The 27,456-nt window shown below is 25.4% G+C and overlaps 3 protein-coding genes across 13 annotated transcripts in view; 2 read left to right on the top strand and 1 right to left on the bottom strand.

Annotated features, from left to right (window-relative positions):
- The window catches only part of LOC129609528 (extracellular sulfatase SULF-1 homolog), a 68,794-nt gene extending 56,232 nt beyond the window's left edge, over positions 1 to 12,562 (top strand). For 4 of the 6 annotated variants that reach the window (XM_055521490.1, XM_055521489.1, XM_055521491.1 and 1 more), the window contains exons 6-14: positions 5,197 to 5,523; positions 5,605 to 6,029; positions 6,193 to 6,365; positions 6,424 to 6,566; positions 6,626 to 8,146; positions 8,452 to 8,765; positions 9,084 to 9,257; positions 9,583 to 9,688; positions 10,097 to 12,562. In XM_055521490.1, the coding sequence (XP_055377465.1) occupies positions 5,197 to 5,523; positions 5,605 to 6,029; positions 6,193 to 6,365; positions 6,424 to 6,566; positions 6,626 to 8,146; positions 8,452 to 8,765; positions 9,084 to 9,257; positions 9,583 to 9,688; positions 10,097 to 10,733 (3,820 nt within the window). In that variant the 3' untranslated portion in view covers positions 10,734 to 12,562. The remainder of the gene's footprint in view (positions 1 to 5,196; positions 5,524 to 5,604; positions 6,030 to 6,192; positions 6,366 to 6,423; positions 6,567 to 6,625; positions 8,147 to 8,451; positions 8,766 to 9,083; positions 9,258 to 9,582; positions 9,689 to 10,096) is intronic. The other 2 variants (XM_055521493.1, XM_055521494.1) reach the window with 2 other exon arrangements.
- Positions 12,563 to 17,790: 5,228 nt separating this feature from the next.
- On the top strand, positions 17,791 to 20,119 carry LOC129609668 (uncharacterized). 6 transcript variants are annotated; one of them, XM_055521749.1, is made up of 6 exons: positions 17,791 to 17,886; positions 17,985 to 18,166; positions 18,225 to 18,515; positions 18,585 to 18,752; positions 18,818 to 18,920; positions 18,971 to 20,118. In XM_055521749.1, the coding sequence occupies exons 4-6, from the start codon at positions 18,701 to 18,703 to the stop codon at positions 19,896 to 19,898; spliced, it is 1,083 nt and encodes a 360-aa protein (XP_055377724.1). In that variant the 5' UTR covers positions 17,791 to 17,886; positions 17,985 to 18,166; positions 18,225 to 18,515; positions 18,585 to 18,700; the 3' UTR covers positions 19,899 to 20,118. The 6 variants fall into 6 exon arrangements, with proteins under 6 accessions (XP_055377724.1, XP_055377726.1, XP_055377725.1 ...); XM_055521751.1 differs by having other exon boundaries at positions 17,985 to 18,224; positions 18,318 to 18,515; XM_055521750.1 differs by having other exon boundaries at positions 17,985 to 18,224; positions 18,288 to 18,515.
- A 5,994-nt stretch (positions 20,120 to 26,113) lies between these two features.
- On the bottom strand, positions 26,114 to 26,566 carry LOC129609764 (putative uncharacterized protein DDB_G0283431). The gene has a single exon (XM_055521882.1). It carries the CDS (start codon positions 26,564 to 26,566, stop codon positions 26,114 to 26,116), a length of 453 nt encoding a protein of 150 aa, XP_055377857.1.
- Between the last annotated feature and the right edge of the window lie 890 nt (positions 26,567 to 27,456).

Below are 27,456 nucleotides of genomic sequence, written 5' to 3'. Positions count from 1 at the left end.
ATTATTATTTATAAACAAATTCCATTCAAAAAAAAAAATAGACACGAATAATTTAACGTTTACCAAGTCCATCACCTCTTTCTTATTTCAAAAAAGAAAATTCAGGTTAATTGGTAAATAATGGAAATTATTGTTTGTTTTGAGAGAAAATTTTGGAAATTTTTAATAGCCGTACGTTATTGTGTTTCTCTTATATTTGTATTTTTGTTGAAAGTTTTCTTTAAATGAAAAAAAAAAAAGGTAAACATAGGTAATAAAAGGAACCCATAAAAAATTCAAGTGTTTGAAAAAGTATTTGAATTTCGCGAAATACACGAAAAACAAAAAAAAATTTGTTTTTTGTTTTTAAAGTGTTTCAGCTGTCAAGGACATTTATTTTAAAAATATTATTATGCTATAGTTGAAGTTTATTCGACATTAATACCGAATATGGTCTAATACCGATTTTAACTAGGTTTTTAGTGTAAATAATTACATTCCTTCTGTATGTTATGCGGTATATGTCGGAAATTCTTTTTTACAGATAAATTTTTTTTTTTGAATAACTTATTTTCAGTTAGATTTGCATATTGCATATGCAATTATTTCCAAAGCGTGTTGTTTAATATTTGTTTTTGCTTTGTTAATTTCTAAAGGATTTTACTTTACATACCAAAATTGTATTTATTCTTCTATATAGTATATTATTCATTCTCTCGATGATGTGTTCGACGATGATCACCAACTACTGTAAGAAACATACGTCTTTGCGGTAAAATAAATTTTTACTTTTATCTTATTTCTAAAAGTTATAAATTTTAAACGATAAAACCTAAATTTGTGGACAACTTATTGAATAGAAACTGAATGGAGACTGTTAATGAGAAATTTGTTAATTTATCAATCATTGATTCTAAAGTAAGTCCGTCTATATTTGAAATAACTCATATTTTGGTATTTGAATATTTTAATTAAAAATAACCTCCCACATTCTTAGTGAAATTTTTCGTTCCTTAATTTTAAAATTTTTGTGTATTCAACTACATACATATATCATATTCTATTTTTAGAGTAAGATAAGACAAATAAACTAGAATTTTCTTTAACCTCTTTACACCCTGTCATATAATTTTTCTTTATTTAGTTTTACCGACCGCACTGGTTATACAATAAGGGAGATAATGTGATAGCACCAAATTTCACATGTCGAGTTTTCGGAGGAAATGTGTTTCTTTATGCTAGAAAAACGTAATCAAACTCTTTTTATAGAGATGTTTGCTCTTCTGTTTGTCAGTCTGCATGTGCAGATCAGTATCGCAAGTTCGACTGGATCAATTTTTATGAAAATTTTTAATTGAGTTTACTTTGAGAATCAGACGGTTTAATCAACTTTTGTGATATGTCAGGGCTTTAGAGCTGAACTTTACTACTAGCCGATTTTACATTTTTGGCTGTATTTAAGAAAATAATCGGCGGTTTTTTGAGAAACTTTCAGATTGAAAATATTACAAGTCCTCCCACCTTTTTGTAATGAGTAAGTAAGTAAGTAAATTTTTCAAGAACATCAGGGTACGAAAACGGAACTTTCTCTAAGTGCCGATTTTATATATTTGCCCATATTTGAGGAATTTATTGACAATTTAATGTTTGTTAACGAACTTAACTGGGAACAACGTAAAATGAACTTTACTAAGAACCAAATATATATTTCTCTAGGTATATAAACTAAAGCCCTACTTTCTGTCTTTTATAAAATTTCAAATAAATTTAATATTTAAAGAAAACTTTCATAACCTTATGCAACACTTTAACAATGAGGTCGGTTAAGTGTTGTTCATATAATTTTTTTTTTTTGTAATGATCAGACATTCTTATCACCTTTATAATATCGTTGTTATACAAATTAATTATTATTGTAATATTCTGTACTCTAATATTAATTTTATAAGTATGCGTTAGCCGTTTATATACCTCAAGTACAGGTAAAAAAAAATTAGTTTTTATAGGGGTACTTATTTTTCCGTATTCTATTTACAGTTCGGGAGAACATTTAAAGTTCAATGAGGTAAAAATATATTTGTTTTTTTTTTGTTGTATTTATTTTTATAGTTCTATATTTAGATTAAATATTGAGTAGAACCAGAAAAGAAATATTTTTACTTTTCCTTTTACATACGTATTTCAATATTTCTATAATTTTGAAATTATTAAAGAGAAATTTCAATATGTTTTGTTCAAGTAAGATCGTTGCAGAATTAAAATATAGAGTTTTTTGATATGGATCTCAGTTTCTTTTCGACAGATTAGTCGAAGTTTATAAGAAGTATGTACTTATAATGTAATCAATTCGACGAGTTGTAATAATACTTACAAGATAATTTGGCAAATAATTTAACTCATTATAAGTATTCCAAATTTTATTGCTGAATAAGTTCAAAAAATCTATAACCTCAAAATGCAAAAATGTTATATACTGTTATATAATACAGCAGAATTGTACATTAATACCGTATTACTGCAATTTCAAAGTTAAAGGACTTTAGATCTTTATTTTGGTATATACCATAATTAACAAAATAAAAATTTTAATTCAATATTTTTTTAAATTCGATAAAAAAATTAAATACATAATAAGGTTCCAGAAAATATACCAATAAATTTCATATAAAATCATTAATTTAAGTAGAAAACGATCTAAATGTGACTAATTTACAACTCAATGTGACTAATTTTAATACGGAAAATAGTAATTTTATATAAATGTATATAATATACATAATATATGTAGAATGTATATGATATACAATATAGATGATAGACATTATGTAAATACATATATGCTGTCAATATATAATATCGTAAATTTGTGTATATTTAAATACGTTAAGGACTTTGTTAAAATTTCATTTCTTTCCTTGAATATATATATATACAAATATAAACAATATATATACAATGTATGTATATAGATATACTGTATTTTTCAAATTTTACACGTATATTTTGTATGTATACATAAGTATATTGTTGCGTGATATTAGAAAATTATATTATAAGAATGTCTATTTGTCATAGCCATTAATTTAAGAATGAATTCAATAAAAAAATTACTATAGTATAAATAAAATTTACTTTAGTTTATATTCTTACGTATACATATGTATGTATGTAAGTTAATATAATATATACCTTATATTATCTTTATATGTACTTTCAAGCAGTTAGACATTCAACAACATAGAATAGACAGGGATGAGTATTCAAGTCTTTATAGGAGGAACCGGTTCCGCGAATTAACAACCGTATAAAAATATGAAAAAAATATATAAATTTTGCATACTTTTATATTGTAATTTGATAAACTATAAAAACAAACTCAAATGTAATCCATTTTAATTATAATTATAGTTTTTTAATTTTCGTAAAATTTATTGTTTTATTTGAATTCTTAGAATTCTTCTTGTTTTCCTTTTCGGATTGCACAAAGAGGAGGAGTAACTTTGCAAGTCTAATGGTTATATAGGTTTCTTGACATTTCAAAATAAAAGAACTGCAATATCCGAGTTTGACCGAATTTTTATAGGTTATTCCTAAATATAGTCCTGCTATATTTAGGCCTATATTTACCGTTTAGATCTATATTTAGAACATACCGCCTACTGTTGGGGGAAAACAAATGTTTACGTATCATATGTGAATTAATCAGTAACCGAAAATGCCCCTTATTTCCAACTTGAAATTGCAACTTGAAAAAAAAAATATGTACTTTTTTTTTAATCAGAAAAACAAGGGGAAAAACTTTTTTTTTTATCTTAAACGAATAAAATAATTTTAATAATAAATGTTACCTAATATACAGCTTGGAAATATTAACGTTTTTGACATATTATGATATACATGAAATCAATTTTTTTTTGACAACCAGATGTCACCCAAAATTAGTTTATATTTTAGGAAGCGTTGTTCATGCGTCAGTCTCTCATAAGTGTCTGATTTCAGATGGACCAAACAAATTTAAAAATTTTCGTATTGAAAATAGAAGCATACGTGAAGTGCAAAACTCAGTCATTAAAAAAAAAAAGTTGTATTCGAGAAAATTACGTGAAATAGTGTCTCCTTATAGTTTGTTTTGATAATAGGAGTATTAATGCGGAAAACATGTGAAAGTATTGTTAATTTCTTGTTTCTATAAATTTTTTTTTTGAGAACATAATACAGAAATGTTCAAATTAAATTTTAGTCATAATTTTTAATGAAATCTAGGTTACATGAGTTTAACATTAAATAAAATAAAAGATAGTTAATGAAAAGTTTTTATATGAAGGTATAGGGGTAAAGGATTATATTGATAAAAATTTTTGTTTTTCCCACCTACAACAGAGTAGTACCTACACAAAAGGAACCAAATATAATTTGCAAAAAGAAATATTAAAGGACATAAAATAAAATTTAAGTATAAAAATTGATTTTCTCATACTCTACACTTTTGGTGTAAAATATTATGGAAATATTATGATTTGAAAATATGCTTGTTTATTTAGTTTTCCTTTTTCATTTGACTTTTTAAATATGAAAAGGTTTTATGGAATGATACGCAAAGTAGTTTGATAAATGAAATTAACTGGAAAATAAAGTAAGAGATTATCATGAGCTCATTATGTTTTAAAATGCTCTTTTCTTTAAATAATTAAGGTAAGATAAATACATTCACGATTCTTGAAAAGGTATTTTTGTATAGTGGTTAAGATGGTTAGTCATTTCTTTAACCTTAACTAACTATATCTAGTTGTGGGATTTTCTTAACATTATTTTTGTAAGAAGTGAAGCAAATATTAATTAGTTTTTTGTTTGCGAAAGGTCACAAAAGAATTTAAATTAATTAAATAATAATTAAATTAAGTTGGCGGTTTTTTGCAAATGAAAATATTTGTATTTCCTTAATGGGAGATAAATGTGTAGAGTGGGAGATAAATGTGTAGAGTCAAAAATCCTACTTCGGTGAAATATCATTGCTTATATGAAAGATGAATCGTATATAGTTTTTGATTTGATTTTAAAGGCTAATGGTCATTTAAACTTCAATAACTTTAAGGAGATATCATTTTATAAAATAGATATAAAATTTTATCTTTGAAGTTTCTTTTCGTTTTTTTTTTTTTAAGAATCTCAGTGAAATTTCAAATATGAATAAAATTAATTTTCTTTTATAAAATTTAGTACACCAGCATATGATCATGCACCAAATCCAGATAAACAGTGGATTTTAAGGATAACTCAACCAATGGAACCAGTGCATAAACGTTTCACTGATTTATTAATGACAAAGAGATTGCAAACTTTACAAAGTGTTGATGTTGCAGTTGAACGAGTCTATAATGAACTTAAAGCTCTTGGAGAATTAGATAATACATATATAATTTATACATCTGATCATGGTTATCATTTAGGTCAATTTGGTTTAATAAAAGGAAAAAGTTTTCCTTTCGAATTCGATGTTAGAGTACCATTTTTAATGCGAGGTCCTGGTATAGAACCTGCTTCTGTGTAAGTGGATATAAAATCATAAAAATTAAAATATATGTTAAATGACGTGTATTTTTTCTCTTCATTTCATATTTTATTTAGTGTCGATGAAATTGTTTTAAACATTGATTTAGCGCCAACATTTTTAGATATTGGAGGTGTAACAACACCTACACATATGGATGGTAGAAGTTTTTTACCATTATTATTAGCAAGACATCGAAATATATTAAGAGATCAATGGCCTGATACATTTTTAATAGAAAGTTCTGGTAGACGTGAAACACCTGAACAAATAGCTGAAGCAAAAGCAAGATTAGCTGCTGAACGTACAATGCAAAAAATTGTTAATAGCACAATTGTTGATGATAATTTTTCAAATATAACAAACGCACACATTAATAATATGGATAGTACTGATTTTGGTTCACATGAAGATGAAAATGATGATGCTAATATGGATAATAATGATGATGATGATGATGACGATGAGGATTTAGATAGTAACTTGGATGAATTAGATGAAAGTAAGTATGTGTATATGTATAGGATTGAAAGCAATTTTTGCTGTTTCTGCTTTTGTAGAACATTTTTATTTTTAAATTTAATACAATGATAAACATTAATTTAGATCGCAGGAATTTTGTAAAAAGTAAAGTTAGAAATATATGATTTATCTATTTTTTATAGTTCAACGGGATCAATTAGACAATAATTTACCTTTTGCGCCATATCAATCTAAAATGGCACGCTTAAATTCAGAATGCTCAAATCCAGCTCTATCAAAAAATTGTATACCCGGACAAAAATGGAAATGTATCAATGAAAGCGGCAGATGGCGTAAACATAAATGCAAATTTCATGTAAGAGTATCTTCTTGCCTAAAATATTAGTGTAAAATTTGAGTTTGATATGTATTAGTTACAGCTTCAGAGTCATATAGCTGAAATGAACCGGATTAATGTGCAAGCTAAACGAAATTGTGCTTGTTTTACTCCAGATGGTGTTGTTTATACTAAAATTAAAACAAATCAGGATTATTTGGGTCCGCGTTTAAGAAAAAGGTAAGAGAATTACTTTCATTTGCAAGAAGATATTTAATTCGTAAACAATTATGCTACAGAGGTCAAGCGGGTGTTACAATAAATCAACGTCATAAAAGAAGTTTATCTCATTTTGATGTAGAAGAAAATAATATTATCAGAAATCTTACGCAGAATAATGCAAAAGAGTCACACGAGACTTTTCCTAATCAAATTCCGTATGAAATTAGTCAGCTTCTTGATATTTCGAAAACAATATCAAAAATTGAAAATGATCTTCAAGTATTTAACAATAAATTAAGTGATGATTACGATGATAACTTCATTCTTATAGAGTTTCAAGGAATAAAAAAGAGAAATAAAAGAAAAAAAAGAGAAACGAATTCGAACACGAACGGTATTGTGTTTAACCCGGATTCGATTACCGAACATATTCAAAGTATTCAAAATCAATTGGAAAATTTAGAGAAGAAATTTCAAAATCACCATATGATACGAAAAAATCGTACCATGAACTCGGGTGAGAATAGAAGAAATGGATTAAGAAATCCAGTGAGTAATGAAAGCGGTGTAAGTCATCATGACAAAAAGGGACCTTCAAGATGCTTTATTGATTCGCCTACAGGTAAAGTAAACTGTACAGAGATTGTATATAATGATGAAAAATTATGGAAAAAATCACGTCATCAAATTGACTTATTAATAAAAGTTTTAAAAAATAAAATCCTTGAACTTAAAGACGTGAAAAAATTGTTAAGAGAAAATAAACCTACAGAATACAGTGGAGGAATCAGTAGTAGTACTGGTTTTAGTAATGGCGGAAACAGTCGATTTGATGAAAATTACAGTGAACCTGTAAGCAGTAGTCGGAGTACTGATGATGATCCTGAAGATTTAGATGAAACAGATTATATTGAAAAACCGGATACTGAGGAGTTTGAAAGCTCGACAAGCGATGAAACAATTACATCTTCTTTGTCTAGTGGTGATGATGAAATTTTAGATAAAAAAAATAATACTAGGGAATATAATCGTAAAGATAAAGACCGAAATAGAAAAAAAGAGCACTTTGTTAATTCTAGTACTGATGCTAGTATTTTACCTTATGAGGAAGATGATGAAGACGACGAAGAAGAAGGTAAAGAATTTGATATGTCTTTATTTGATATTTCTGAGAAAAATGATGCTTTCGATAAGCCAAATTTAACAAACGACACAAATAATTTAAAAAAACAAAAATTCAATAAAAATACTAGCGATGAAGAAAGGATTCCAAAGGTTACAGTATCAATTACAGATCATAATAGTCGAGAAATAATTGGGAATGAACAGACTACACCAAGAAACGATAAACGTAAGTCATTGGGAAAAATATCTACATCAACTACTACAACAACTTCAACAGAGAATATACGAAATTCTATTGGAAGTACCAGTTCATCATCGACATTAAGTACAACATCTACCACTACTGCAAATGACATAAGCAATAACTTTAAGGACAGTGATACAAGTTCAACTTTAGAAAATCGTAACAATTTAGAAGAAAAATATCGTTTTTCAGGACCAGCAGAATGTTATTGTGAACCAGAAATTGAAAGGTATAGCAAATGCAATTTTATAAAATAATAAATATTATCTGCGTTTACTTTTTTCTTCCAAAAGGGTTTGCATTCACTTATTTCAATAAAAATTTATATAAATTCCATTAAATCAAAAATGCAGTAAAAAATGCAGTAATGCTACGAATTGCTACAAAATTCAGAAATTTCAATTCATAAGCTCTTTTGTGTATTACTACCATATGCAACTTTGAAGTAATGGATTTTGTAAAAAAAAACAAACTATTAATTTCTTTCTTCTTTTATTTTAAATAAAAGTTTACTCTTTTTATTTATCATTTCAGAGTTATCCCTAGTGAAAAAGACTTGGCCCGAGAAGCACGTCGAAAACTTAAAGAGGACAGGCAACGTAAAAAGGAGCGGAAACGTCAGAAGAAAGCTCGTATGGAAAAGGAATGTTTATCAGAGAAAATGAATTGTTTCAGTCACGATAGCTCACATTGGAGAACTGCTCCATTATGGAATGATGATCCATTTTGTTTTTGTATGAATGCCAACAATAATACTTATTCTTGTATTAGAACAGTTAATTCTACACATGATTTTCTATATTGCGAATTTACAACGGGACTGATAACCTACTATAATTTAAGAATCGGTAAGTATTATAATTTATAGTAGACAAGTATTTTAGTTAAATCGATTAAAGTTCAATTGATTTGATTGAAAACATGATATTCAGATCTTTAATCTGGCCGTTCTACATTTTGTTTTCTGTTCTGTTGCAATTTCGAAAATTTCAGAATAACGTGGTGGTACAGATATAATACTTTTTATTAAGTGTTTTCAATTATTATAAATATTAATTTCTATACATATTTGACCAAAATTATTAAATTTTAAATTCTTACCATTACTTCCTTTTATTTGGTTACAAATTTAAATTTCAAATTATTTGTTTTATTTTTTTTTCCAGATCCTTTTGAAACATTAAACAGAGCCTCATCGTTAAGTACAGATGAAAAAAATTATTTGCACACTACATTGCAACATTTAAAAAAATGTCGTGGAAGAAATTGTACAATTAAAAAACCTCAACATGACTCAGTTTTTGTGGCCAGGTTACCAAAGAGAAAATATCCTGTCGTTGGTATGTGAATTTCATAAATTCTTTTATTATTTATTTGACTTACATTTTTAATTTACTTCTCATTTCCAACTCCCTATAATTTTTCATTCTAAATATCCTTTTTTTTACTCGTTTTAATTTAAAAAATAAAAATGAAAATTTCATCATTGTTCTTTTTGTTTTATTTGTTTATACAAAAAAAATTTTTTTTGTTTGTATTTGTCTAAAAAATTTTATTTCCTTTTTTGATTTTATGTCTTTTGTGTATTTTCCTTTTATTTTTTTGTGTTAAAAATTTTTACTTTCACTTGTGATGCTTCTGTCATTTCAAATTTTATAAAAAAAGGAGGTGGAGGAATGGGTGATGGAATAATAGGAGTAGGAGGTAGCGGAGGACAGTTTTATCCTGAATATAAAGGACAGAATCATACAAAAAGGAGAAAAATACCAAAGTAAGATTTTCCAAAACAAAAAATAATATGAACTCAATTAAAAAAACTTTTGTTCGCTCAAAGACAATAATTAATAAAATTTGTTGAAAATATACAAATGAAGGGAAAACTCCCAAGGAAGGGGTATACAATATAATGAGGAACAAAAATTTGTATTTCATTTATAGTTAAAGTGATATTGTAACTAATAATCTTTTTTTTTTGTTGTCTTGTTAATTGCCTCGTTACTTAAATGTCTGTCAATTCCTAAAGTATAGTTTTACTCTTCTATTCAAACTCTTATTCAAATTACTAACAGTATAATAAAAAACAGTGTCTCTATACTTAAAAATTTATTACATTTTTGGTATGCTCTAAAAAACTTATCTAATTATAATTTAATATTCAAAAAAAAAACAAATAAATTAGGTGGAATAATAACCAAAAACGAAAGCAATGGTCACAAAATCATCAACAACACCAACATCATCATCTCCAACAACACCATCAACAGCAACAACACCATCATCACCACCAACATAAACAACAACCATTACAAGAGCAACAAAACCAAGTCAATTCAAAACAATTAAATAGCTTTGTGCCACAACAACAACAACAACAACAAAAACAACAACAACAGCAGCAACAACGTCTTCAAATACATCAACATCAAAATACAAATGTTATGTTTCAAGAGCAATCCAATCAAAGCAAAGTTTTAATGACACCAAATCATAAAAGAAATCGACAACATAATAGTAGTCATAATAATCAAAATCAAAAAATCAACCAAAATAATAATAATAATAGCAATAATAATAGTAAATATGAAAAATTTACAGAAGAAAATTTACAACATAATCACCATCAGCATCATCAACATCATCAACACCATCAGCATCATCAGCATCATCAGCATCAACATCACCAACATCATTTACATAGTAAAGAGCAATTGCAATATCAACTTAAAAATTCTCAAGAACAGCAACAAGAACAGCAACAACAGCAAAGAAATCAACGACGGCAATCAATTTGGTCTCAAAAAGAACTAAATCAATAAAACTTTTTTTATATTATAAAAAAATCATAAAAAAATTTTTTTAGAGTATTAGAAATGAAGTGCGCCGTCAAAGAAACAAAAAAAAATTAAGAACATAAAAATTTTTGTAATTTTAAAATGTTTAAAATTTAATTCCTTATTCTTGGAAAATTACAATAATAAAATAAATGACAAAAAGCTCAACTAAAGTAGGTTTACAAAAAATAAAAATCATCTTGTTATTTTGTCTTTATAGAATTCTAATTTTATATTTTGATATTTAATATGCTTTAATATTTTTATTTTAAATTTACAAGCATTATTCAGTGTGTTAATTGTAAAAGTTCCATAAAAGTGCAATTTATAAGCTTGATATAACAATAATTTTTGAAATTGATTTTCTTTTTAAAAATAAAAGTTTGCTCTATTTTATTTATAATGATCAAGTACATACATGTGCGATTTTATGAATTTTTGAAATTTTTCCTTCAAACATATCAAAATTTGTAGAGTGAGAAGAAAGGGAAAACCAACTGTAACCATGGTATAAAAGATGGCACATATTTATATTTAAAAATTTCAACCAAATTTTATCACACAATTGAAGTAATAAGCAGTCATAAGCTGAATTGTGGTATAGCTCCAGTTTTAAAATTTTCGTATTTTATTTATTTAACATTATTAATTTATTTTTCCAAATTTACTGTCCGAAATATATTTAACTTATTGACATTGTATACCTAATTGAATATGATAATATCAATAATATTATAATTTTAAGTTGGTCTTGTGAAAAAAACTTTATGAAAAAATTGGAGAAAACAACTATCGGGGAAAAAATTACAGTAACCCTGACACTGAAATTCTAAAGAATTCAGTTTATATATTGTACTCTAACTGCCGAATTATAAAGTAATATATAGTATAATACTCCAATTTCGATCTTATGGTGGATAATATTAAAATTTATTTTGCAATTCGTTAAAAATAAACTTATTTATTTTAAATTAACCCAGTGATGATTCAAAAGCAACAATAAAAAAAAGAAAGGAAAAAATTCGCAATTTTATTTGTGACTTTAGTACGAGCTAGTACGGTAGTTACTTTGAAAAAATTTGGACCGAAGCTGTTTTAGAAATTTTGAATTATAATTGCGATAAAAAATTTACAATAACTATTTGTTCATATTTTAATTACTTATTTAAAAATAATCAAACAGAATATTTAAATATTGCTTTAAATATATTGTGTTAAAAATTATCAATAGTAGTGTTTCTTCTTAATTTATAGTTAAAATTTAATAAAATAAGTAAAATTTAAAAATAAGACTGCGGCATAACGTGTTTTTTATTCTAAGTTTTGTTAATCTTTTATAGAAAAATTATTTTTGAAAACAAAAATTTTGTTTTAGTTTTTTTTTAATCAAAAATATATTTTTTTTCGAAGTAAAATCGCAATAATTTAGCTAAATCTCATATATACACATAATTAAATATACTAAAGGAATTGCTTTTTTTTTTTAAATAATTTTGTATATTCAAAAAAATTTTTGTAATTTTTAAAATAAATTTGTATCAGTATTAAGTTAATTATAGTTTAATAATATTTTCATAAATATATTTTGCGAGTTATGTGTTTATACATGACGAATTCAATATATGAAAATTGTAAATTGTTTGAAAGAATTGGTACCAGAAATTTCTTACTGTAAATGGAATGATTATTATAGTTGAAATTGAAAATTAAGTATCTCCTTTAACATAGCACATTTAAGTCACCCTGTTATTTTGAATTTTCCAATTGATTTTCTCATTTCTTTTAATATATACTAGAAAAATATACTAGAATACTATATACGAGTATATACTAGAAAATTTTAAAATATCGAGTAAAATACGAAATATTGAAAGAATATTCCTTTAAATATTCGCTCAAATTTAAAAAGCGAATATGATATTTTCGAAATTACTTTATACTCATAATTATCAGTTATCATCTCATGAGTTTATTCTTATATCACGAGTGAGAAAGTGAACAAAGAATATTGCAGTTGTTCCGATATTAATGTCAAAATGTTGCAATATTCAGAATACCAGTCATATACACAAGCTAAATTTTAAAATTAATTTTTTGGCAAACTTAATTTTTGATTTTATATATAATTATTAAAAATAAAAATTAAATATATATGGCGAGGCTATGCAATTAAATATTAATGATTTTTAGTAGCAATTTGAATGAAAAATTTCTTGCAATAGATTAGTAATGCCGAATGGTCTTTACTTTGGAAACTTTTCAAAAATAGTTAATTTTTTAGTATTTTTTCAACTGATGTAATTAAAATTTGTCTATAGCAGCAATAATTTGTCTTCCAAAAATACAGTTTACCATTTGGTATAGTATAAAATTAACATCTATATTTAATTGGTCTTTTCCATAATATTTCAAAATTTCATTTCAAATAGTAACTCTTATAATAATTTCAAAACAAACTCTATCTTGTTCCAATTTTCCATAAAAAAAAATTAATTATAATATTTAATATAAAAAAATACTAATTTGTTGCTTTATAGTTTTTTAGCTCTTCTATTATACAAATTCGAATCAAATATTTAATTATTTATAATAAAATGAACGTGAGTAACAAAGACAAAATTTAAATACAATGGTTAAAATTTTATTAAAAATTCTGTATATTTTTCAAATGCAAAAATTTTTACTCATTAGTCATTACACATAACATAATAGTCATTGAGTTTACGCATAGTCAAAAATTGTTCATGGATTTTGTTTGTTTTTTAAATTTAATGAAAAAATTATTTGATGAAAAAATTAAACGTCAATGATAATTTTGATTGTCTTTAAATTTTAGAATTTACCATTAAACCATTTTTAGTATTATAGATACTCTATAAAATAAAAATCATTTATGACTACATATTTACATATCACATTACAAATTAGTATTTATTATTATTGTTCATATAATAATTCTTAACTTTACCGATTTGAAATACTTACCTAGAACAGATTCGAAAAATGACTATGTCATCATTTACTCATCAAAAAAAAAGAAAAGAAAATAAATTAAAATTATTAAAAAAAAAATTTTAAAAGAACTAGATTAAATCTTATTAATCTAGGATTAATATGTCTTTAATCTCTTAATATACAACATGTCCAAATAATGATTATTATACCTGTATGTTTGACATGACTTTTGTATCAATTGTTCAACATACATTTCATTTCCCTTGCCCAGAAGCATAAACCTTTCCCCTTGCCCAGAAGACCTTTTGACAAGGGGAACGAAACGTTTGTTAACCATTGATTCAAAAGTCGTATTTAGTCATATTTTTCATTTAAGTTGTGTATTTATTATACAATAGAGCTATCGAGTCTTTAAATTTTTTAATTGAAAATAAATTTCAATTTAATTTTCTTTATTTTTAAATTATTTAAAAAATTTTAATTTTTCTATACTTAAATTGAATTCTAAATTAAAATTAAAGAAAAGCTCTAAAAAAATAATTTTTTTTAAATTTTCTATTATTAAATTTGTAAATGTATAAATTGAATAAAATTTTTTCTCAACTGATTTGATAGTTCAAAGAACTATAGATAAATGTATAAAATTAAACATAATATTATTTTATTTTATTGTAAATATACTTATATAAATTTACATAATATAATTAATTATATATAAAAAATTAATAAAATATTATTAATAAATTATTGTAATTAAAAACAAAAGAAAAATTTTAATTTAAAATTATTGTAGATAATAAAAGAAAAAAATTAAATGGTGAAAATGTAACAATAAAAAAAAATATATTTGAGATTATTGAAATTTAACAAAATACATATTTATGTATATGCAATTATATTATATTAAAAAAATAGTATTGCTTGGAAAACATAAAAAAAAAACTAAAAATCAAAATAAAACAAAAATTAATAAATTAAGATACAAAAATTGCAATTATTAATGAAAAATAAATCTTACGCATTAAATAAAAAATTTCGTGTTTTTTTTTTATACGACAAATTTTATTTTATAAGCTTCACAAATTTATAAACAGATGGTTTATTTTGGAAGTAGCCTAAATTCAATAGTTCATTAATTATTTTTTGATAATATTATTTTTTAATAAAGAATTTAATAAAAAATAGTGAAAATTGGACCGTATAAATAATGTTATGTATCAATGTATTTTTAATACTTTATGATTTTAAAATTTCCAAAAACTTAATTGAGATTAAAATTTATTTTTTAAATAGATTTTTAATTGTTAATAATTAAAAATTTTTTAAAAATAATTTTTTTCCAAATAAATGTCAAAAATTATATTATTTAGAAAGTGTTCAAAAATATCAAAATAATTTTGTATCATTAAGGTAAACACATCAAATTGGCATGGCATCAGTAATTTTTTTTTTTTTTTTGCATGGACTCGGTATCAATTCACAATTTTGATTATTTTTCGATTATACTCAATATTAATAGTTTGAATTGAAATTTATGTATGTAGTTAAATAGGAAAATAAATCGTATATTCCCAATTACATAAATTTTTAGTTATTTTAAATCCAATTGATTAAAATTGGATTAAAATGCAAATTCAATTCTTTCCAATTTAAATTTGTGAATGGTGGGTGGGTGAGTGTGTAAAAGAATTTTGTAAAATATTATTATTTGGTACCGAGAATTTAAATTTGAATCAAAAATAAATAATAATCCCTCTCGGAATTACTGAGAATTTTTGATTTATTTAACCATAAATCAAAAATAAATTTTAAAGAGTGAACGAAATATAAAAACCCAAACTTTTTCTAAAAATTCCTCTTTATAATTTTCGTTTACTCAATGGAAAAAAAAACGGAAATTTGAATAACATATAAAGATAGGACGTATACAATATAAACTATTACGGGATTACGTGCTCTTTAAAAGTATTGTGTTGCTATAGCTAACTTAAATAATAGTAAGTTACAGATACAAGAAAGCTTAAATTACAATAACTAGAAAAAACTGAGGTCTGAAATTACCCATTAAATTTGAATTGGCTCTAGCTAAATAAGAAATCTTTTAATACACTTGAACAAAGCATACCTGACAATAATTCAATTTAATGTCTTGTTTTTAGGCCTTTTCTATTAACTTTTATATTTTTTACTTTTTGAAGAAATTTCATAAATTTTTAAATTTTTTAAATAATTTTAAAAGAAAATAACAGTTTTTTTTTTTAACAAGCCGCATTGTTACATTATTGAAAAGTAAAATTTTAATTTTATTGAAAATAAAAAAATTAAAATCCTTGCTTTTATTCCTCGATTTTGAAAAAAGTCAACATTAAAAGTCCTTGAAAGTTTTTCTCTTATGAAAATCAATCGTGTTGTATGACTATGCAAAATTAATTTTAATACATGTATGTATGTATTTATAATATATATTCCGTCATTAAAAAACTCTTAATCTATCATCGATTTAATCAATAATTTGTTTATTTCAAAATTTTGAAGGTAAACATTATGTATACATAATGATTTATGTACAAGCTATATTGTATGCAAATTTAATATGAAAGATAACATGTAATATCAATTATATAATTATATGAGTATCGTATCCATATTAAATAGTATCCCAAATATTTTCTGGCTATATTCACTTATACATTATACCATTATACCGTTACAATGTACATACACACAATTTACTATACTATGGTTTCTCGCTTAAACCCTACGTTTTATACATAAATGTTAAAATTATATTGTTACAAAAACATGAATCCTTTGTAAAGAATTACAATTAATTATATTTTAAATTGGTTGAATCGATAGTAACAAGTGTTAAATGTAAAATGCTACTTTACAAAAGTAGCATTTAACCTTTTATCAATAAGCACTTTGAAACGTTTATGATATTTTCATTTAATATAATTATATTAAAATATATCAAGTTATTGCATAGTTTTAGGATGAGAACGAGTAAGTAGGTGAGTTAACAAAATTAATTTTATTTTCTGACTATATTAATTTTATTTTCTGGTGTTGGAGGTTTAATATTCCCTCTGAATATATATAATATATATATAAAATATATATATAATATATATATAAAATATATATATAATATATATAATTTTAAATTTTCTAAAAATTTTCGTATTCCTAATTCTTTTGGAAAATGCTGCAGTATTTTGCATAGTATTTGCCGTTTATCGTGAAAATGTTTTTTTATAACGTAAATTTGTGCATAAAATTATTAGAGACACGAATCATATGTTTGTTTTTTTGATCGAAATATCGTTTTTCTAGAAAAATTATTTTTTCTTATTACCGATGTTCTATACTATAAAACATAATCTATCATAATATACATATATTATGTTATATCGGGTCCATACTTCATAACCAGAAAATATATTTTCTCATTTGTCAACTCAAAAGTTGCCAGTGTAACCACATTTTGTCGTGTGTTTTATAATATGTAAACATAACATTATTTTCATTCACGCAAAAAACTGTACGACCATTATTGTCCTGTAACGATTTGTGTAATTTATTTAATATGTCAAGAGACACTAAAAAATCTATTAAATTTTCCATTTAAAAATATGAAGTTTTGGTTTTTGGATGAAGTAGGTATATAAAATATATAATTAGATTGTGAAAGATCTTAAAAAAAGTTAAAAGTAGTTGTTTCTTGGTGGAATCATGGAGTAGGATAACTCATAATAATATTAGTAAAAAAATAGCATCGTAACATTTTTAATTCAAAAACTTCTTTAAATTTAAGTTTTTTTTTAACTCAAATTGTTTTTTTGTTACATGGGATCTTGTTTTCGACACATTTTTATTTTTTTTTTAACAAAATTAATGGATTTATAAATATTTTGAATTTGAAACTTCAAAACAGAAAGAGTTTTTTTATCAAATTGAAATCAAAGTTATCAAGTTGAGAAAAACTGGTCGATTTTTATAAAAAGTTACCAAAATGGCAGCCTTGTTTTTGAATTGAAGAAAAACAAATGTTTTTTTCTCATTTGGCAATACCCTATTTGTTTTGTTTTTTCTTAAAGATGAGAAAATAAATTGTTTTGCTTTCTACCAATTTTTATCTCTTCAGTTCAACTTTCTGTTTTGTTTTATTAATCTGGTTGTAGTAAGTACAAGTATAATTAAATTTTGTATATAAAAATAAAATTTATTTTTAAAAATTAACACACGATTCCTTTGTTTTAATACATTCTTTTAATATAGGATTACTTTTGATGATTATATTATTTGATCGGCAGAGCGTGTATTTAAGTATACATATGTATGTGCATATTCAGACATACATACATAAATTCATTTTGATATTTCAAAAAATTTGATATAAAGACAATAACTTTATTCCCAATTAAGAATAAAAAATATGGAAATGATTATTTACATTTGATGTTAGATGAACTAAAAGAATAATAATTCAAAGAAGTGAAATTAATGGCATTATTTTAGGTACTATCACAATTTACTTTAATTTTTTGACCTTTATGACTATATTATGCAATAACCGCACAGTCGATGCAGTAATTAAAATTAATTATTCAGATAAGAATGAATCGAACTTCAGATAAGATTAAATGAATTGGCCAAATGTATAATTCTAAACCAATAAAACAACAATTCGAATTCTGAAATTTAACAATATGTGCTTGATCAAGTAAAAGTAAACGTAAAACTTCGCTTACATACTGTTAATTGTACTGTTGTATAATATATTATATTGTGAATGTATAACGAATTTAGGTGATTGTGTGCAAAATAACGAGCAATTTCTTAGCATAAATATTGAACTGTTTTATTTTTTCTTTGTAGATGAAACTAAAATAGGTGAAAGCGACTGTAAAAAGTAATCCAAATAAGAAATAAAATTCTATGGTATCAAAATATAAAAGAGAAATCGATGCAGATAGTAAAAAATAATTACAATCATGAAAACCGAAGCAACAAGTGAAATTAAAGAAGCATACAAAAATAGTAATAGTGATATTTAATATTATATTTTAATTACATACATTTATTTAAAATGGTTTCTTAATGGATATTAGGTGAAATGTACCTTAAAAATTTATTGGAAAATGGTGAAAAAGAATATCCTTGTGAAGATGAAATGCAGTTACCGGAGTGGCACGATGAAAAAATTACATTGAAGTATGGTTTTATATTTTCTTTAAAAAAAATTCATATTATAAAAATTTTAGGGGCCAATCATATTTAAATAAATATCGTTTAATTATATTTAATGGAATGTTATCCGGGTTAATTGCAGTTATGGCTATACCTTCCATTTTAAAAATTCTAATAGCAACAAAGCAATCTAGCACACCGGCAATGTCTTATCGGCGCTATGTTAGAACTATTTTACATACTATTTCATTTTTTCGGTATCCTTTAAAACCTGGAACTAAATCATGGGAAAGCCTTGAAATGGTTAGAAAAGCGCATTTTAAATCAAGTCATATAGCAGATAAGCAAAATTGTGGAAAAATTACTCAAAAAGATTTGGCATTAACACAATTTGGATTTATGGCATTTTATTGTTTAGAAGCTGATTCAATTGGTTTGGCTGATGAAGAATTTAAAAGCAGTACAATACATTTATGGAGATTGATTGGTTATTTGCTTGGAATTAAAGATGAGTATAATATTTGTACAAGTTCGTGGGATACTACAAAAGAGCGTCTTGATTTAATTATGAGAAATGTTTATAAACCAGCTTTAGAGAATACAAGTGAAGAGTTTAATGAGATGACTAAAACTTTGATTGATGGTTTATGGCCTTTGTATCATATGCTTAATTGGGAAACTTCATTATATTTTACTAAACATTCTGCGAAATGCGCCAATTATGAATATTATGAAACTGATGATTTTGGCGGAGAAGAAAAATTTAAAGAGTTTTATAAACTTGGATGGTATAACCGGTTCAAAATATCCTCTGGAATATTTCTCGCTGAAAAACTGTACAAAATTAAATTGTTTCGCATTTTCTTTAATTTTAGATTGTGGACTTATGAGATTTGGTCATATTACTTCCCTTATTTTCCCATTTATAAATTTGGTTTAAAATGGGCCTATGTTAGAATATATAACAATAACGAAGAATCCATGAATTTACATATGGACTGATTCAATTTTCTTTTTATAAAGTGAAATAGAGCAATAAAGTGATATTAAATAGAGTATAAGTTCCAAATTAAAGATTTTTGCAATAGTTATTAACTTATTAATATATTACACATATTTTATAACTAATATATAAAGTAATATTTTTGAAATTGAGTTATTTTACTTATTAGGTATATTGTAACTTATTTGAAAAGGCATTCCAGTGGATACCTTGATTTAAAAGAATTTTTTTCAATATTAATTTCATATATTAATAAATATTGTGTTAAATTTTAACAATATAATATTTTATGTTGCAATGATTGCCACACTAATTCTATTACATTTTCCGGATATATCCATTATCTTTTTAGAAAGGATAATTATTAGTATTAGTTTCCACGGTTTTTTAATTCTCTAAAAACTGCAATATTGTGGAACTTGTATAACAAAACTTTTTCTATTAAAAGATTTCAACACGGTTCATGTCTTAGATAAACTCTCAGTAAACAAAACGTAAGAAATAATTTTTATAAATTGAAAGACACAAACAACTTTTTTTTAAATATCCTAGATAGCGCTAAAATTACAACAATTTTTACATATGTGTAATATCGTAAATAATGTAATACGAGAACGAGTATTTTATAACTATCTACACCTACATACTTATGTACAATATGTTATATGTTATATAGTATATAGTATTTTCAACAGGATCTTAGAATAGGTACATATAAGTACTACCATTTTCTATATAGTTTATACAAATTAAAAAACAAATTAAAAAACTTCATAATCAACAGTATTCCTCAAGAATGAGCAGTTCGTTCTGCGTAATTGCAAAAACAAAACTGTCTTCTGTAACTGTCTTCTGAAACTATATACGAATTAAATTATAAGTTTTTACTTTACACAAAAAAAATATTTTAAGATTTATAAAAGTTCTTTTTATTTCATTTATTAATTAATTACACTTTAATTTCCAATTCCAAACTTATTAAATTAAACTATAAGTTTTTACTTTACATAAAAAATATTTTAAGATTTATAAAGGTTCTTTTTACTTCATTTATTAATTAATTACACTTTAATTCCTAATTCCAAACTTATTAACTTTATTTTTAAATCTTTATTTTCTAAACGGCAAAACGATTTAATAACTAACGAGCTACTGAATTACCAACCAAGCTAAGCTGCTATTGAATTTACTCTATTTATAAGAAATAACTGTTTAGTAAGCAAAAAATTGTTTAGAATAATTCTCATGGGAAAGTTTTAATATTGTAATTTGAATATTTGGAACTTTGCTTTAGTTTTGTCTGTAAAAGTTCAATCACGTTGCAATTAAATGATTTCATATAGGAGTTTAATTGCAACGTTGAATTTTAATTTTAATTTAAAATAAATATTTTGTTTTTGTCAAATCACGTTGCGATTAAATGATTTAGAATAGGTTTAAGTAATAAAGTATGGAAATTTGATCGCAACGTTCGATTTAATTTTAGTTATAGTTAAATTTTATTTTTTGGTGTTCCGGGCGTAAGCGAATATATAACTCCCCCCTCGTTAAGCTGGAAGCTCTCCTGAGCTCCAGAGATTATATTTCCTTTACTATTATTTTCATTTGTATCGTTTGGCCGTTTTTTACATTTATAAAATTTTTTCATATAGTATTTTGTAATAAAAATTATTAAAAGCAATATAATAGAGATATTTGACAGTATTAAAATATAATGGTTTTTAATTTCAAATTTTACAAATTCTATTTCATTGTAATTTTCAATTTGCTTCAAATTAATATTTTCTAAATTTGGTATATAACTAACATTATAAGGTTCTAAATAGTTTGGTATTATTATGTGGTTGTTAATTTTTCTCTCTATGTTTTTGAATATTACGTCATCTATTTTTATAGTGCAATTATAATATGTAATTAAGTTAGTTTTAATTAGTTTGTATTGTATGTTATTACAAGTATTTTCTAACATTACATTATTTGCATTTTTTACTAAGATAATATTAGATGAAACTTCCACAATCTCAAAATTAATATTTTTTCTTTTTGTACAATTCTTAAAATTATTATTCATTAAATTTTTTATACAACCATTTATTACTTTTAGTTTATTTTCACAATTCTGTTTATTATTAAAGTAAATTTCATTTTTAAATTTCAATATATTAGTAGATTCAATGTTTATTTCCTCGAAATTTTTGTTAGGTACTGGAATAATTTTATATCCAACTGCAAGTTCCTTTGCAACGTTAGGAATCAAAATGGCAAAAATAATATTATTATCTAGACTAATAAGTGAACTTTTTATTTCTTTATATTTAAAAACATCGATTTCAAATTCATCAATTTCTTCATTGGATAAAATGGAGTGAGTCATGATACCATGTTTAGCGAAAAGAATGTTTTGTTGGACTTTGTCTATTTCTGAATTTAGTAAGTTAATATTTGTGTAACTAGAAAGAAACTGTAAACTTTTTATGCTTTTGCTAAAGGTGTTGTTTTGTTCTCTCAGTGTAATATTTAAAATTTCTTGGTTTTCGTTAATTCGTTTCTGTAGAATATTTAGGTTTTTCTGAAATTGGTCGTTTATTTTAATCTGTTTATTTATGGTCTGAATGGAGTTGTAATTTCCCTGTTCAATAAGTTTTATGTTTTCTACAATTTCAGTTTTGTCATCATCGTCCAAGTTTCCAAATAACCATTTTAAAATTTTGCCACCTAAATTAATGAGTCCTCGTTTTTGTCTGTGTGGTAGTAATGTTTTAATGTTATGTCGAGTTTTTTCGATTTGAATTTGTAATTGTTTTAATGTGGTATTGTCTTGGTTAAAAGTGTTGTAAATATTATTTTCAATTTGTGCTAAAGTATTTTCTAGTTCGCTAATATTTATAAAGTGAAGAATTTTAGAATAGTTTTGAATTATAGGAATTTCTTCCCGTTTGATTAGTTGGAATCCACCTTGATTTTCCAATACCTGAACGTCAATATTTGCAGAACAAGTATTTGAAGTGAGGAGTAAAATTAGTAGTGCTAATTTAAGTTTGTTGTGGTAGTGGTTGAGTGGAGCCCGTTTCTGGGTTACCTGAGGAAAATTTAAAATTTCTTTTTAATCTACTTGGGTGAATATTTCTATTCCGGTTATCTTTTAATTTACCGTTAATTAATTTAGATTTAATATACGTATATTTCTTTTTATGTTTATATCTTAGAGCTTCGGGATTTTTTACAAGAACTTTGTCTCCTTCTTTATAGTCAGGGTCTATCCTATCTTTGTTTAGTTTTTCAATCGTTTTAAGTTTATTTTCATCAATTAATTTTCTAATTTTTTCAATATCGGTTATTTCGTTATTTACAAAGTTTATAGGCTTAACTTTAGTTACAGAGTGAATGGAATTATTATATTTTTCGACTGCGAATAATACTTTTTCATACGGTGTTAAATGTGATTTTTGTGTATCTAAGATACGAAGGTGTTCGCTTAAAGTTCCGTGAGCTCGTTCGATTGTAGAATTTCCGGTATGGCTTCTGGGTGACGTAAAGTGAGCGTTTATATTTTCTGTTCTAAAGAAGTTTTTGATATTAAGACTATCGAACTCATTGTCGACAACGATTTTATCTGGCCTACCGAATAGTGCAAACCTGTTGCGAAGTGCTTGTATAATAGTAGTTGCATTTCGGTCATTAAGACGTTGGACCATTAAATGCTTTGAGAATTTGTCAATTATTGTAAGAAATATTTCCTTATAACAGAAAAATAAATCGACGTGTATTATTTTATTAGGAGAGCTCGGGGTTTCGGAAATTTCGAATCTATATTTATTTGGTTTGCGATCATATTTTGATTGATTACATATGTCGCAACTGTTTATATACTTATGAAATAGTTCCTTAAGTTTAGGGAAGAAAAACTCATCTTTCACTTCTGTATAATTTTCAACGATACCTCGATGGTTTGATTCTTTATGAATTTTTTCTATTAATTTTAAGGCCTCTTCTTCATTTTCTATGTCTATTGCTTTTTTAGTACATTTTATGAATTTCATTTTATTATTATTAGAAAAGAGTTCCGTGAGTTTCTGTTTTACTATATCAAATTTTTCATCATTTAATTCGGAATAGATAGCAGTTATTCCATTTCTAATGAATCGTCTAAGTATGTCATTTAAATAATGGCTATTATTGATTTCATTTTCACTAATAAAGATTTGTCTAAATTTTTTATATTTTATAATTATTTCCCTTTCTTTTTCTTTTGTCAAATAAAGCTGCGTCAAATATTTATTAATTATTATATCGGATGTTGGGAATTGATTTTCATGGCGACTATGGTTTGTTGTTATAACTGAATTATTAGAAGGTGTTTCGTTAGGGTCATCTATATGATTAATTTCATTATTTGTAGAATCCATTCTACTTAAAAAATCAGCAACCCGATTTTCTTTTCCTTTTACATAGTCTATTTCGAAGTCGTATTCGTTTAATCTGATTCGCCATCTTTGTAGTTTGGCGCCTGGTTCTTTTAGTGAATGCAACCATTTTAAGGGTTGGTGGTCTGTTCTTATTAAAAATTTTGTACCATATAAGTATGGCCGAAAATATTTAGTGGCCCATACTATGGCAAGAAGTTCCTTCTCTATAGTAGAGTAATTGCATTCATGATTATTAAGGGTTCTGCTAGCGAAGCAGACCGGGTGGTTTTCTTGTGATAGGACTGCTCCAACTGCAAAGTTGGACGCGTCCGTTGTTAATACAAATTTCTTTTTAAAATCAGGGTAACGAAGTATAGGATAAGTTGTAATCAATTCTTTTAATTTTTGAAAGGAGTCTTTATATTGTATATCATTTTCATTGATTCTATTTCCTTTTTTCAAATATTTAGTCATAGGCTGAGCTACTTTCGCATAGTCCTTGATGAACTTGCGATAGTACCCCGTAATGCCTAGGAAACTTTTTATCTGCTTGGGAGTCTTAGGCAGCTTGATTTGTTTAATTACATTAATTTTATCTTCGTTTGGCTTTATTCCCTCTGGTGTTAATATGTGTCCTAAATACTCTGTCTCTTTAGAGAAAAATTTGCACTTATCCACTTGGATTTTTAGATTGAACTCTCTTAATTTTGAAAATATTTTATTAATAGCTGAGAGGTGTTCTTGTAGTGATGTAGAGAAAATAAGGATGTCATCTAGATAGACAACGCAAATTCGCCCGATAAAGTCCTTTAAAACGTAATTGATCATCCTTTGAAAAGTTGCCGGAGCATTCTTTAGTCCGAATGGCATCCGTACAAACTCAAAGTGACCCTGCGGTGTAGAAAACGCGGTCTTTAGACGATCTTTTTCATCCACTAATATCTGGTGAAACCCCTTTGCGAGGTCCAGAGTGGTGAAATATTGAGCGCGACCCAATTTATCAAATATAGAATCTATATTCGGTATCGGGAATTTGTCATCAACCGTAATTTCATTTAATTTACGGTAGTCGATGACAATGCGCCATTTTTGTTTCCCTGAGTAGTCCAATTTTTTGGGTACTACCCATATAGGGCTATTATAAGGGCTACTAGATGGTTGAATAATATTTTGCTCTAACATTTCCTGAACTTGCTTATTTACTTCCCCTTCATGTATTTTTGGAAACCGATATATTTTACTATAAATCGGCCGGGAAGTAGTTGTAATTATTTGATGTTTTACACTTTTGACACATGTTAATCGATCTCCTTCTTTATAGAAAAGATCCTTATTAGAGTTTAAAATATATTTTAATGATTTAATTTCTTCTCTATTCATATTTTTATTTAATAATTTTTCAAATAATTCATTATGGTTGATTTGTAAAGGTTCTATTTGACAAGTGTTTTCAAAAGGACAAGCTGAATTAAATTTAATATTACGGTTGTTAATTTCTAACCGCTCCTTTGAAAGATTAATATTTGCTCCTATTGGTTTTAAAATATTTTGGCCTAAGAGAGCGTCAAAGTTTTTATTGCTAAGATCCATTACTTTCCAGGACATAGTTGAATTTTCATTGAACTCGTCAGGTACTTTTGTAGTTATTTCGTATTTAATGGCTTGGTTTCCTGCGAGCGTTTTTAATTGAATTGGATTTTCTAATTTGTTTTGTTTAGATCGATCAAAAATATTGCCGTTTATAATTGAAGTAACTGATCCTGTGTCGATCAGACAGGTCAGCTTTTTGCCTTCCATTGTTAAGTCTACTAAGGGTAATGTCGGATAGGGGGACCACAGTGAAAATTTTCTGTGGAACCCGAATCCACATCCATTGGAACTGGACTTGACCGATTTTCGTTATAAGATGGTCCTGGTAGATTATTACCTGTACCACCAAATTGTTGGTTGGGCCTAAAATTCCTAAACTTTTCGTTAGTAGTGTAGTTTCTGTCCATTGGTCTATTTGTGTAAGTGTTTCTTATGTTGTTATTGTAATTGTTATTGTTGAAAGTTCTATTTGCGTTTCTATAGTTATTTCTGGAATTTGTATTATTACTACTATGTCTAGAATTTATGTTATGGTTATTTCTGTAATTTGTATGATTATTGTTCCTATACTGAGAGTTGGTGTTTGGAACCTTGCTGTCGGATATATTGGTTTCTAATAAGCTTCTATAAGCGTCTTCTAATGTTGTTACATTTTTAGTTCTAAGGTACATTGAGTCTACTCTATTTAATTTATTCAAAAATTTTTCTAATATTGAATTTTCATTATTAATTGGATTAAATTCTGAAGATTTATTGTCATCCAAATCATATTTTAAATTTAACAAATTTAATATGGAATTTAATTTAACATAAAGATCACTTACATTTCTAAAAATTATACAGTCTGCTTCTTCTTTTAATTTCAAATAAGATTTCTGTACTCCGAAGGTAGCTTTCAGTTGTTGTTTTACTTCGTCCCAAGTTTTTTCCTGAATTCTCCGGATTGCTGCCGCTGCAGGACCCTGGATCTTGCTGTACAAAATTCTGTATAGATAGTTTTTTGCATCGGCATCCGCTGCTAAGGCAATTAAACTTTCGACTTCTTCGATGAAGGATTTTAGACTGTAGGCGTCTTGTCCAGTAAAAATTGGTACTGAACGAGCTTCGCCTATCAAGTCTTTTAATGTAATTGCAGCAAGTGACATGTTAAAATTTTTTTGTATATTTTTTAGATTATCAAAGTATTTTTCTTTTTCACTTTTCTTCATAAATGTTAAAAAAAAAAAAAAAATATTTTGGTTTTTTTTTTTTCTCTTTTTATAATTTTTGTTTTATCAATTTAATTAGTTGTAAAATTTGATTTGATTAAAGATCTTTTAATAGATATTTTATTTGTGTTTTACTTATAATTTTTGTTCGTTTATTTACCGAATTAACTTTTTGAAAAAAGTTCTCCGCCTTTACACAACTAAACTTTTATCACTCAGTTCACCACAAAATTTTTTTTTTTATTATTATTATTTAATTTTGCTTAATGGTTTGAGCATTACACTATTTTATTTTCTAGTTTTTTGTTCATTTAAATTGACTTAAGAAAAATATTAGTGTTTTCTTTTTTTTT

Source organism: Condylostylus longicornis, unplaced genomic scaffold, assembly GCF_029603195.1.
Source record: "Condylostylus longicornis isolate FDR11 unplaced genomic scaffold, ASM2960319v2 ptg000040l, whole genome shotgun sequence".
In the NCBI taxonomy this organism is placed as follows: domain Eukaryota; kingdom Metazoa; phylum Arthropoda; class Insecta; order Diptera; family Dolichopodidae; genus Condylostylus; species Condylostylus longicornis.
Note: the sequence above shows the minus strand (reverse complement) of the source record. Positions and strands in the feature narration are given on the sequence as shown.

What these genes read in the sequence shown, in the direction of transcription:
- LOC129609668 (XM_055521749.1), top strand. Translation starts at nt 18,701, where the DNA reads ATGAAAACCGAAGCAACAAGTGAAATTAAAGAAGCATACAAAAATAGT. An exon ending in AGCATACAAAAATAGTAATA is followed by an intron (nt 18,753 to 18,817) that starts GTGATATTTAAT and finishes AATGGATATTAG; the next exon opens with GTGAAATGTACCTTAAAAAT. An exon ending in GATGAAAAAATTACATTGAA is followed by an intron (nt 18,921 to 18,970) that starts GTATGGTTTTAT and finishes TAAAAATTTTAG; the next exon opens with GGGCCAATCATATTTAAATA.
- LOC129609764 (XM_055521882.1), bottom strand. Translation starts at nt 26,566, where the DNA reads ATGTACCTTAGAACTAAAAATGTAACAACATTAGAAGACGCTTATAGA.